The sequence below is a fragment of the Carassius gibelio genome, chromosome A14 (genome assembly GCF_023724105.1).
Source record: "Carassius gibelio isolate Cgi1373 ecotype wild population from Czech Republic chromosome A14, carGib1.2-hapl.c, whole genome shotgun sequence".
NCBI classification, from domain to species: Eukaryota; Metazoa; Chordata; class Actinopteri; order Cypriniformes; family Cyprinidae; genus Carassius; species Carassius gibelio.
The window spans coordinates 7844906-7858214 of NC_068384.1; the positions used below are offsets into that span (position 1 = coordinate 7844906).

At 37.9% G+C, this 13309-nt stretch overlaps 1 protein-coding gene across 5 annotated transcripts in view; it reads right to left on the reverse strand.

The window, feature by feature from the left end:
* The window catches only part of LOC128027392 (uncharacterized), a 222583-nt gene extending 215008 nt beyond the window's left edge, over positions 1-7575 (reverse strand). For 3 of the 5 annotated variants that reach the window (XM_052614965.1, XM_052614972.1, XM_052614976.1), the window contains exon 1: positions 7391-7575. In XM_052614965.1, the coding sequence (XP_052470925.1) occupies positions 7391-7439 (49 nt within the window). In that variant the 5' untranslated portion in view covers positions 7440-7575. The remainder of the gene's footprint in view (positions 1-7390) is intronic. The other 2 variants (XM_052614967.1, XM_052614985.1) reach the window with 2 other exon arrangements.
* Positions 7576-13309: the final 5734 nt, after the last annotated feature.

Consider the following 13309-nt stretch of genomic DNA (forward strand, 5'->3'; position numbering starts at 1 on the left):
GGAGGTTTCGTAACTGTGTTTTGAACTGATCTCACTAGTTTTTTTTTTCCAGGCAGTGAAGTAGTGTGTGTATTTGGCAGGTTTGTGTGTCATCTGTGGCCAAAGTTTGAGTCTGCCAAAAGAGCACATGTTTTTGACTAAACGGTTTGATTTTGACCTGGAAGTTTGAAGTTTGCTCAAGTTGGTGTGTAGTTTTGAGATTGTTTATAGTTGTGAGAAAATGGGGAATTGTCCAAGTCAAAAATCATACAATATACCACACGTTACATACTAAGCACTTCACTGCAGTCAAACACACATGCAAACAACACCTTCAACAATGTGTAAACATATTCTGCTTTATACCACACACACACACACACACACACACACACACACACACACAACACAACACCACAAATATAAAAAAAGCAGCATGTTGAAATGTATGGTTCAGTAATCTGTATTTTTACTGTATCTTTTTTGTCATTTAAAAAGTGTATAAACAGAAAAGTGTAGCAATCTGTAGATGCATATGCTTTTGACTGATGGGGTGTACACATAGACCTATGCTTTAGTGTCAAGTGGAAATGTTGAAATAAATGAGTGTGACAAGTAAAATGTGAACATTTTCATCAGCTATCTGAACAAGAGGTGTAAATCTAGTGTTGTAAGGAAAAAGGAAATACATTTTAAGTATCATTTATAAAAATATATCCAAATTATCCGCATTCATACTGTAAGGTGATTGAGTTCCTGCACAACATTATTTTCCTGTGTCTGTATCCTTTTCAAGAGTCTGGAACTTTAACAACCTCAAATTGTTATGAATTTCTTGTTTTGAGCGCAACAGTGTGATGTGTTTCAGTTGAAAGCGTAAAAATGAAAAAAACAAACAAAAAAACAATAAAAAGCTAGATTTACTTAATATACTACGTAATTATTTGCATTCCTTTTCTTAAGTAAATTTCACATGCAATTTTAAGCAGTCTTCCTTAAAATCTTTAGTCGACAATACTTAAAATATTGTTAAAACAATTAATTTGTTCATTGTTATACTCAAATATTTAAGCAGATTTTACTAATAAATTTAAGTTATTTCTACAAAAAAAGTCTTGCTTACCCCATTATGAAATTTAAACTCATGCAGACTGATCATTTTAAGTTTTTGTATTTTTACTGTATTTAGGTACCACTCAATACTTAAATTAGTTATATTAAAATGAGTGGAAGACATGAGACAACTGGTGATTATTAAATGACCACTTTGTTATAAATGCAACTTAATCTCTTAATACATTAAATAAATGCAATACCGATACAGTAAAAATACAGTTAACCGAACGGTAAGAATCAACATGTTTTTTATTTTTGTTGTCTTGTGTGTGTGTGTGGTATAAAGCGGATTGTTTACGCAATGTTGAGGTGTTGTTTGCGTGTGTGTTTGAGTGCAGTGAAGTGCTGAGTATGTAACGTGTAGTATTGCATGCGTTTTGACTTGTTGAAGAGTTATACAATATTCTGTGGCATTAAAAATGCATTACAGTTTGTATTGATTTCTAAACCACAATTCATGAAACAATTCACCATTTTCTCACAACTATAAACGATCTCAAAACTACACACCAACTTGTGCAAACTTCAGACTTCCAGGTCAATATCAAACAGTTTAGTCAAAAACATGTTCTCTTTTGGCAGACTCAAACTTTGGTCGCAAATGAGACACAAAACTGCCAAATAAACACACTTCTTCACTGCCTAGAAAGAACTAGTGAGATCAGTTTAAAACAGTGGTGTTTATATTACAAACAGATGTTATAACACTTGTCATAAGGTTAATCCATAATGACATGATATTACAAAACAGGTCATATCACAGCTGCCGGATGTTTTCTAAATATTGAGTCATTTCACGGCTGATGACAAACATGTCGTAACAACAACTGTGACCGTCAAAGGGTCAAAGCTATGTGGGTGGCCAGCGGCGGAGGGGGCAGGGTCAAAAGGTCAAAGTCATCAAATTATGACAGGAGGTGCAGTATACTTACTACTACCGACATAATCTGGTAAAATACCTTCCTCAACTTTTCCCGCAATTTATCTTTAATAACTTGCTTGGTAGCCTCCCTTAAAACCTCAATATTAAAGAAATCTGCAATTAAAAAGCAGAGTTAAAATTAAATTCCCCATTATAAAATATTAATTGACACATGTTAATGACTTCAAAGATGGCGCCACTGTGTTTGGCTGGCCGTCTACCTCTGCTTTGTGTTTTACTGTTATTGTTAATTTTGTCACATAACCAGGAGAAAAGCAATTTCAAACAAAAAGGCACCCACCCCACTACAGGTTTCCTTTAAAGAAAATCTTAAGTTCTTAACAAAAATATGTGTTCAGCTACATTCACAATATCACCAATTGTTAGCACATATCTATAACAGAAAACCGTTGCATTATCTGGAGCAAGCAAAAAGAAGTCCATGCTGCGAGATATACAGTAATCTGCAACCCTCTCAGCTTGTTGTGAGGCTGTGCTGGCTTTCTCCTGACTGCAGCCAATCAGTGGAGCTGAGGAGACTGGGCAGCCAATCAGTGGAGCTGAGGAGACTGGGCAGCCAATCAGCAACAGGTGAACCCAATCACCTCTGTGAGAACGGTAGCAGCAGAAAACAGATAACACCACAAAGCACATAGAATAAACCACAGATAAAATACATCTCATGTACATTTATTCAAAAATAAATAAACTTAAAACTTGATTTACAATGTTAATATCTGGAAACACGTGTCATCAGTCTGTAAAAAATGGATCTTTGCTGTTTTGTTGTTCACTAGGAGGCGACATAGTTGAGGAAAAGACAGCACAAGGGGACTGAAAACAAAAGTGTATTTTAATTATGTAGTATGTGACAGAAAGACGTTAAATAATGCACAAGTTGCTCACAGCGATCATGTATTCCTTCAGTCGGCCAGTATCCCTTCTTTCAAATGTCTGTTCTGCATTTCTGTTTTTTCTGTTACCACACAGGAAATAAATGTGCAATAAACCCAGCTTTTGAATATAAGAAGCCAAACACTGGCCTGTTGTGTCTTCACGACAGTAAAGTGTGAACTCACACTAGTCCACTGACTGTTTGTGTTTCTGTGTTGGGTCTGACACTAGTGCATCTGCACCTGAGCGTACACACATTCCTCTTGTGTTTTACGCGGCTGCTGTTTAACGTTTGAGCTGCCGAACGTAATCTCTTCATAATGAAGCTCTTGCTCCTTCTTCTCACTCCTGTTTGTCTGAGCGTCCGTCGAAGTGCATTCCGTATCTATAGACAGAGAGGAAGGACAATGAACAGATCAGATCATAAACAAGATGATTTCAGTTGTGTAAATGCTGAAAGTACATTAAGTATCTTGTGTTTGTAGACTTAAAGAAGGTCAGCAGTCACCTGAGACCAGGGTGCAAAATCAGATTGAACTAGGGTTGAATCAATTTATCATGATAAATATTTCTTTAATAAAGAATAAAACGTATTGTGAATTATTATTTCATTAAGTATATTTTTGTCCCTTTTGTCTTTATTAATACATTTTATACTATATACTTATATTTTTGTTTTCTATGCATTATTTATGTGTTTCGATTCTTTTCTTTTTTGCATATTTCTCGTGAAAACGTTGAGACTCGTCGAGACTGTCATGTTGTAATCTTCATGACTCAGTGTCAGGACTGTGGTGATGCACAATGTTTCAGCAGTTTAGCAGAACCCTTTAGCTTCCTAGTTAGACTTGTTAAGCAGGGTGTTTCTTATCACTTTTTCTCTCACTGTCTCATGCTTCTGTATTTCAGACTTAATGTCTTGAGTCAGACTGTGACTTCCTGCCAGAGTCAGAGTCAGTACGGTTTGGGAGTTAAAAAGAGCATAACTTCCCTAAAGTGTCACATTATAATACAGTTTTTATATTTTTTAAGTAAAAGTTGATATAAATCGCAGTTTTTGTTTTTGTTTGTTTGTTCGTTTTTTTCTATTGCAGAGCATTTGCATCTCTGATTTGGGAACACTTTGTTTTAAGGTGTCCTTATTACACAGGTTACATGTACTTACTATTATAATAACCATTAATAATGTTTAATTACATGCAAGTAGCTCTGTTCTTAAAGATATATTTGCACTGTAAAAGGACACCTTAAAATAAAGTGTATCCAAAAAAAAAAAAAAAAATTCACATCTTAAAAACTACCAGTATTTCTGTTCAGCTATGACTAAATGTCAGTAATAAAAAAAAATTAAAAATTAAAAATTTTACTGTGCTATCAGTCATTTAAAGCATACCAATTAATATTAATCCCCAAACTATTTCTGTTACCAGCAGATTTGTAATAAATAAATATGCAAGATTTTGTATTTCATGCTTTTTTATGCAGAAATTGGAATTCTGTCATTATTTACTCAACATTTGGATTTGGAAGAACATAAGGCTGAATAAATAATGACAGAGTTTTTAAGTTAATTGTGTATGAACTACATTGATTCACCAATGAGGATAAGTAAGGTAAATAATATAGTGAAAAATGCAATAATGCAGCAGTGCTCTGATGCTAAATTTCAGGACAGAAATACTGTAGGTTCATGAATTAAAGACTGACCTGCTGTTGTTTTGAGTCGATTCCTCTTCTTGTAAATGTAATATGCAATGGCAACCAGAATAATAAGAATTACAGCAAAACATCCCAGAACGATCAGAGCGACTGAAGGAGCTGTGGAAGGGGAAAAAAAAAACACATTATTAAACATTGAACATAATATGTCCTATAAATATTTTATTATGATAATATATTTAAATCTACATAATCTGATGAGAGTTTCTGTGATGTCTTTTTATCATTTATTTTCATTCTTTTTTATTTGTTTTTAGAATTCATCTGCATGAGAGTGAGATCTTTGGAGAACATGAGACTGGAATGAGTCTGATGAGAGAGTTTCTGTACCTTCAACAATCACTTGAAGATGTTTAGATGTTTCTGAGCCGATTGAGTCAAAGAGTTCTAATCTGTAATTCCCAGAATCTGATCTGATCACACGGTTTATTATCACAGTCCCATTAATGACTGTCACTTCAGGTCTGTTATTATAAAGATCACATTCCTTCTTGTTGTCATTCTTTATTCTACAAACTGGATCATCTGCTGTGTTGTAATTTATTCTCTTTATTATCTTCAGCTCATATTTACTAGCGTCCACCATCAACAGATTGAGTTTGTGTCCCAGAGCTGTGTAACAGGGATCAGATTGACCAAAACTGCAGTTCCGCTGCACACCTAAAGAACAAAACACACACACACACAGTGAAATCTACTAACATCAACTGTTAAAACACTTAGTTTTATTTGTAAATTAAGTACCATTTATGGGATGTTCAAAAGAATAGCAATATTATAAATGTAATTTTAAGTGTTCCTGTAGCTCAATTGGTAGAGCATTGTGTTATCAAGTGTAAGGTTGGGGGTTCGATTCCCTGGGGGGACATGATAGGTAAAAATTGATAGCCTGAATGCCCTGTATGTCACTTTGGATAAAAGTGTCTGCTAAATGCATAAAATGTAAATGATCCTTTCAGCATGAATTAAAATCAGGGACATTTATATAGCATTTCACTTCTACTATCGAATAAACGTGTCAGAAACTTGACCTGAAGCTACTGAAACATCTGATCTCTGCTCATCAACCTCTTTTAGTCTTACACACAGACTTTCACTCACATTTTAATATTCCAATATTAAAAAATAAGTAAATAAATGGTAGGTGCATCTTAATTCATACACTGATGCACTATTCTGAGCTATTTTGTAGTATAAATAATGTAAGTAGTGTGTTCAGACTGAAGATAATAAGAAATGAACTTTAAATACCCTGATGATGCGACACCAACACTGTTGAACTATACTCAATCAACAGTGAACTGAACTGATCTAAATAATGATACTATTGACCTTTTTCACATTTCCGGGTTTCTCAGCAGTAGAAGTCGTCATGGTTGGGCAAACTTGAAGAGAAGTGAATGGGTTAGTGCCACAAACATATTTGTTGCATTCCCAGATGCACAAATAGCAAAAGAAAAACTCCTACTTTCAATGAAAGGGAAAACAATTTAGAGAGACTGATGACGGTTGTCAGAAGAGAGAATTATATGTCAAATGTACCGTCACTCCCATAGACACTTGTATTAAAAAACACCCTTGCATTAGCATTAACTTTTTTTGTTTTGTTTTGTTTTTTTGTAATTTGATACAAAGGTGATATAATACAAACAATAGTGTTGTAAATGTAGATAAATTACATTACAAAAAAATACAAATATGAAAAACGTATGAGGATTTACGATGCTGATTACAATTAAACGCTTCATTACAGTCTTGTGAAAAGGGTCCACTGTCTTTTTAAAGCCATTTTAAAGTTGAATTTGTTTTTCTCTCATAGCTGATAACTTTTTATCACTGATTCTGATATTTTCTTGTCCATTACTGAAGTTGCTTTGACACAATCTGTAAAGCGCTATACTGTAGAAATAAAGGTGACTTGACTTGGGACACAGCTAGATCAATAAAAACTAAAATTGCTTTTGAAAAATGCAATTTTACAGCAAAAAGGTTTATTAGTCAGCTCTGGGCCCTTTTAGCCTTTTTAAATGATCTTAAATGGCCATTTTCAAAACATCTGTCTGTCAAACAATCAACGTACATGCATCACTTGAGAATTCTGTCCTTTTTGTGATTTTTTCTCAACACTTTAGGCACATTTCTTTCACATTTCCCTCTTGGTGTAGATCACCATGGCTTTCAAAGTTAATAATTAACATTTACTGTAGCTCTTCTGTAATCACTAACTAATCCACAACCTTAAACCGAGACATTTCAGATTTTCATCTCTGCTCTAGCTTTTTTCCTAATCTATAGCCATAATAAACCTATCAAAACTATGAACATTTCTCTAAAAACATGCATGTTACCAACGTTTACTGTAGTTTTAAAACCACAGAACCCAAACTGCAATACTTCAAATAAGACAGATGAAGCAACCGACCAAAACGATTACATCAGGTGCATTGTGTATAAAAAGATGCACACAAGTAAAAATGGCATCACATTGTTTTTTTCCACCCGCACCAAGCAGAAACTTTCTATTTCGGTTGCAGTTAGGTTACATCGAAAATGTTTTGTAATATAAAAATAGCATCTTGTGAACATCAGCATTCAAGATGATAACGTCAATCGCTGAAACTCAGTGACAGAAGTGGTTTGATAAACCTATCAAAACTATGAACATGGTTGGCTGTGTGATGTGTTTTTCATGATATTAATCATCTGTAAGTTGTTTTTGTTTATATATATATATATATATATATATATATAAGTACTCACATGCAGCAGTTTGCAGCAGCAGCAGCATCAGTCCAAAGATCAGCATCATTTCTCTAAAGTCCAGTTTCCAGAAGAGAAGAGCTCAATCCCAGCAGAAGAGTGTCAGATCGAGTCTCACACAGCGTCTTCACTGACAGACAGACAGCAGCTCCACTGACACACCAGGAAACTACACCGCTTTAACAAAGAAAGAAGAAAGAGGAAGCTTTCACATAGGAGGGGAAAACAGACACTGTTGGTCAACCGTTTTTAACCAACAAACTTTTCAGCAATATGACTAACAATCTAATAAACAATCTAAAGTTTACAGAATTAATTCATCTAAAATGCATGAAAGTCATTATTATTTCCAGAGATTAGTCTGAATCAAATAAACTATATTTTCCTTATCTGCTGAATCAGTTGAACATTTGGAGGTTCAAGTAGAGAATAGACCAACTTTTTTCGGAGAAAGTAGAAAAGCAGAAGTGCAGAGCAGCAGAAGCATTGACCATAAAACAGATCGTCTAAAAACATGCATGTTACCAGCGTTTACTGTAGTTTTAAAACCACAGAACCCAAACTGCAATACTTCAAATAAGACAGATGAAGCAACCGACCAAAACGATTACATCAGGTGCATTGTGTATAAAAAGATGCACACAAGTAAAAATGGCATCACATTGTTTTTTTCCACCCGCACCAAGCCGAAACTTTCTATTTCGGTTGCAGTTAGGTTACATCGAAAATGTATTGTAATATAAAAATAGCATATTGTGAACGTCAACATTCAAGATGATAACGTCAATCGCTGAAACTCAGTGACAGAAGTGGTTTTCTGACCCGGGGGTGATCAGCAGAAAATGTGAGAAGGTTGATGTGTTTTCATGCCATGAAAGAGAAGCACAAATTCACTCACTTGATTGCATCCCAGATAGCACAGGTACGTCTGCAAGAGGTCTGTTAAAGATCGCTTCATCTGCTGTGTACAAACATCTGACAGATGTCTTTAAGATGTCAGAATTAGATGCATTCTAAATCAAATAGACATCTTAAAAATTTTAAATGTCTATTTGACATCTGACAGGAAACGTCCTATAGATGTATTGAAGATCTAAAAAATACATCTTGAAGACATCAAATTGACGTCTCTGTGAGGTACGTTTGTTATACATCTCTCTCACACCACAAATGTGTGGCCATGTGTTTGGGCTGATGGGTTGATGCTAGGGGTGTAACGATACGCGTATTCGTATTGAACCGTTCGGTACGACGCTTTCGGTTCGGTACGCGGTACGCATTATGTATACCGAACGGTTCGTTGGAGTAATTAATTATATTTGAAAAAAAAAAAAAAAGAGAGAGAGAGAGAAATATAATGATATGCGTTCAACAAGGTAGCCCAATAACCCAAACAACGTAACAGGCAACGCCCCTGACACTCCCGAAGAAGAAAAAAACACCATCTTATATGTTTCTGTTAGGCTACTCAGCAGGCGCTCGCTCACTCAGTACACGCTGAAGGCTCGTTGCAAAATAGCCAATGCGTTTAACAGACTAGAAATGAGAAGATCCTCCAATAACCAACAGGTCTGGTGTTTGGGTGCACTTTGGATTCCCTTTAAGCTATAATGGTGATGGCAAGAGAGTGGTGGATAAAAAAACAACGGTATGTCGCATCTGCAACATGACAGGGTACACAAAAAAAAAAAAAACACCAGCGGGGATATCTGGGATATATGCGTCGTACTATCTGGGAAAAGACGAAAAAAAGAAGAAACATGCACGCAGCAAACTATCCCTGCAGCATTTAGAAACTATAGCTTACAGGGAATCCAACCCAAACACCAGACCTGTTGGTTATTTTAGGATCTTATATTTCTGGTCTGTTAAAGGCATTAGACATTTTGCAACGAGCCTTCAGCGCGTGCTGAGTGAGCGAGCGCCTTAGGGGCCATTCACATATCGTGCCTAAAAACGCGTGGAAAACGCTAAGCGCGTCTTTCTCCTCCTTTCCAAAGCGCTCGGGCAGAAGCGCTCATGAGGCGTCTGTCTTTGCTAAGCAACAATGACGTGCTCTCTCCATGAGACGCGGAAATTTCAGCGAAGGATAAATGGATTTGCAGCTCTAAAAATCGCTTGCAGTAGCTCTGCTACTAAATTTATTTCAAAATTGCAATCCATATACAACTATGATCAGCTGATCCTTCATCTTGGCTGAGCTCTCAACGTTGTTACGGGAAAGGATGAAGCTGATTGGTTAGTTCTTGTCACATGACCCGCGGTGCGCTTGCGGCATTCTGAAAAGTTGAGATGTTTTTACATTTTGCTGTATCTAAAACGTATCGAACCGAACTGAACCGAACCTTGACATCAGTGTATCGTATCGAACCGAACCGTGAATTTTGTGAACCGTTACACCCCTAGTTGATGCATAATCTTTTGAGAAATAATCATATGTTTTTATGAAACAAATGCAAACCCAGCTTGACCTATGACTGTCATGGTTCATGAATTCGCTGTCTCTCTCACGGCTTGTTTAGTGTGCAGGTGTGTGTCTGTGGGTGTGGTCCTTCAGCACTACTGATTACAGCACCACCTGCGTCCCATTGTGTGTGTCTATTTAAGTGCAGTAACTGGTGTGTTTGTCTAACGAGCCCGAGGAGTTCCAGGACCCGAGGGAAGTGTTCAGTAAGTCCCGGGTTGCTTCTCTACCTCCGCATCTTCCTTACGACTGTGCCATAGACTTAGTACCAGGTAATACTCCGCCTAAAGGCAAGTTATATTCACTTTCTGTTACAGAGAGGGAGGCTATGGAGAAATATATTTCTGATTCTCTGGCATCCAAGTTAATTCGTCCTTCCTCATCTCCGGCGAGGGCAAAGTTCTTTTTTGTGGGGTAGAAGGATGGATCTCTGTGACCGTGTATCGATTACAGGGAGCTGAAAGACATCACGGTAAAGAGTACTTATCCTTTGCTGTTGATGTCTTCAGCCTTCGAACGGTTACAGGAAGCATCAATTTTCACCGTATTGGATTTACTTAATGCTTATTATTTGGTCCGCATAAGGGAGGGCGATGAGTTTAAGACCGCATTAAATATCCCTAGGGGGCACTTTGAATACTAGGTTATGCCCTTCGGGCTGTCCAACTCCCCAGCGGTCTTCAGCACGTCAGACGAGTGCTGCAGAGGTTGCTAGAGAATGGGCTTATAGTCAAAGTGGAAAAATGCATTTTTCATGAACAGTCTGTTCCTTTCCTAGGGTACATTGTCTCGTCTGAGGGAGTGCGTATGGATTCTGACAAGGTTAGGGCTGTAATAGATTGGCCAAGTACAGATTCCGGTAAGGCCTTTCAGAGGTTTCTGGGGTTCTACAATTTCTATCGGTGTTTTACTTGCATTTACAGCCAACTCTGACTGCCTTGACCTCCCCCAGAATTACGTTCAGGTGGTCCGATACAGCTGAGGCTGTATTTGCCAAACTTAAGAGTCGCTTCGTTTCAGCTCCCATCTTTGTTGCCCAAGATCTATCACATCATTTCGTGGTGGAGGTCGATGCATCAGAGGTGGGGGTAGGAGCAGTACTTTCCCAACGTACTTCCGCAGACAACAAGATGCATCCTTGCACGTTTTTTTCTCATCATTTATCACATGCCTGAACGTAACTATGACATTGGTAACAGAGTTGTTGGCAGTCAAGTTAGTGCTGGAGGAATGGCAACATTGGCTAGAAGGCTCAGGGGTATCTTTTACTGTATGGACCAATCACAAGAACTTAGAATATATTAGAACCGCCAAAAGACTCAACTCTAGGCAAGCTCAGTGGGCACTTTTTTTCGGTTGTTATGACTTTTCCTTTCGTACCGCCTGGGTTCCAATAACATCAAACCAGACTCTTTATCTTGTATTTATGATCGTTCCGAACGCCTGAGTGAATTTTACCCGAGACTCTTATTGTCTCCACTCTCAGGTGGGAGGTCGAATCGAAGGTCATGACAGCCTTAGAAGGGGTAACGCCTCTGCCCTGACAGCCATCGAAACGGTTATTTGTGCCAGAGGGGTATCAGTCCGACGTCATTCAGTGAGGCCATTGTTCCAGCATAGCATGTCATCAAGGGGTTAATCGCATCACCTTTTTGGTAAAGCAACGTTTCTGAGGGCCATATATGACTTGCGACATTTGAAGTTTTGTCTTGGCTTTCTCAGTTTGTCCCACTGGTAAGACTTCCTCCAGATGGGTTACTTCAACAGCGGTCAGTCCCTTCGAGACCCTGGTCCACATTGCTGTAGATTTTATTACTATGTTGTGATGTCTGGTTTTCAAGAATCCTTTCTCTTGGAGTCAACAACTCTGGATGGTGGAGTACTTCTACAATTCGTTACCAGTGTCATCCATGGAGCTTTCTCCATTTGAATGTATTTTAGGTTACCAGCCACCAATTTTTCCCAGTATGGGAAAGTATCCCAAAATCGCGGTCCGCTCCACTCACACCTTCATCCAGAGGTGCCGTCATACCTGGAGAAGAGCCCGTGAGACTCTGACACCAAGGCCAAGGCCGATCGCCACTGGTCAAAGCCTCCCGTATACGTAATTGGTCAAAAAGATGTTTTGTTTTTTCTACTAAGAACATTCTGCTCTGATCCATATGTTATAAATTAGCTCCTAAATTTATTGGCACATTCACTGTCACCAACATCATTAGTCCGGTGGCAGTCCACCTCACAACCTGCCTTCTATGTGTCTAAAATAAAACTACAGCACCACCTGCGTCCCATTGTGTGTGTCTATTTAAGTGCAGTAACTGGTGTGGTTCTTCCCTGTGTTCCGTTCTGTTCTCTTGGGTGTGTTGTATTGTGGATTCCCCCTTCGTTCTTCATCGAGTCTTCTTGTTCCCTTCACTGGAATCACGAGCACCTTCACAGGGATATACAGCACCGAATCACCAAGGATCATCACTGTTTTCCACCGAGGTCCCTGCATCAGCTTGTCATCATCGCCACTCTCCTTTAGTGTTTGAGCTTCATTGTTGTCTGTTTGTCTAACCATATATATATATATATATCTTCTTCAAACCGCCTTGCACTTGCATCCTGTTTCTGAGTCGTGATATTGACCCTTGACCTTTCTCTCTGGTCAGTTTAGGAGAGTCCATATTGAAGAAGAAGACTGTTTCGGTTTCATGTGCGTTTCCCTGAGCAAAGTATGAGAATCCTGCTGTTGTTTATCTGATTTGTGTTTTCGTATTTTCAGTGTGTGACATTCTGCCGCTGATTCTCAATCCAGAGCTGTGTCTCCCTGTCAGTCTGCTGTATAAGTACATGCACATAGAAGCAGAGTTTTATGTTATGTCATGTGAGAGCCGCTGGCGGATGCACAGATTCAGGGTAAAAGCACACTTTTTGAACTTAATTTATGCATTTTGTTTGAATTTTGCTGGCAATAGGTTATTTGGGCACTTTATGCTTAATTGAAATTATATTAACATTTACATTTATGCACAGTGTGCCCAGTATACATAGCCTACTGCATACTGGGAAAAAATCTGAATTGTGAGTCACAATGACGTTTTTTTTTATTTTTAGTCTGTTGTGAAAACAAGAACAGAATTACCAGATGCAAACTCAGAATTCGGTGAAATTGCAATTCTGAGTTTAATAAAAAAAAATTGAGACATAAGCAAAAATGTAAAAATAAAAAGTGTAATTTTGACATAAAAAAGGTTGCAGTTCCCTTTGTGTGTGTGTGTGTGTGTGTGTGTGTGTGTGTATATATACAGTACAGACCAAAAGTTTGGACACACCTTCTCATTCAAAGAGTTATCTTTATTTTCAGGACTCTAAATTGTAGAGTCACACTGAAGGCATCAAGGGCTATTTGAGCAAGAAGGAGAGTGATGGGGTGCTGCGCCAGATGACCTGACCTCCACAGTCACCGGACC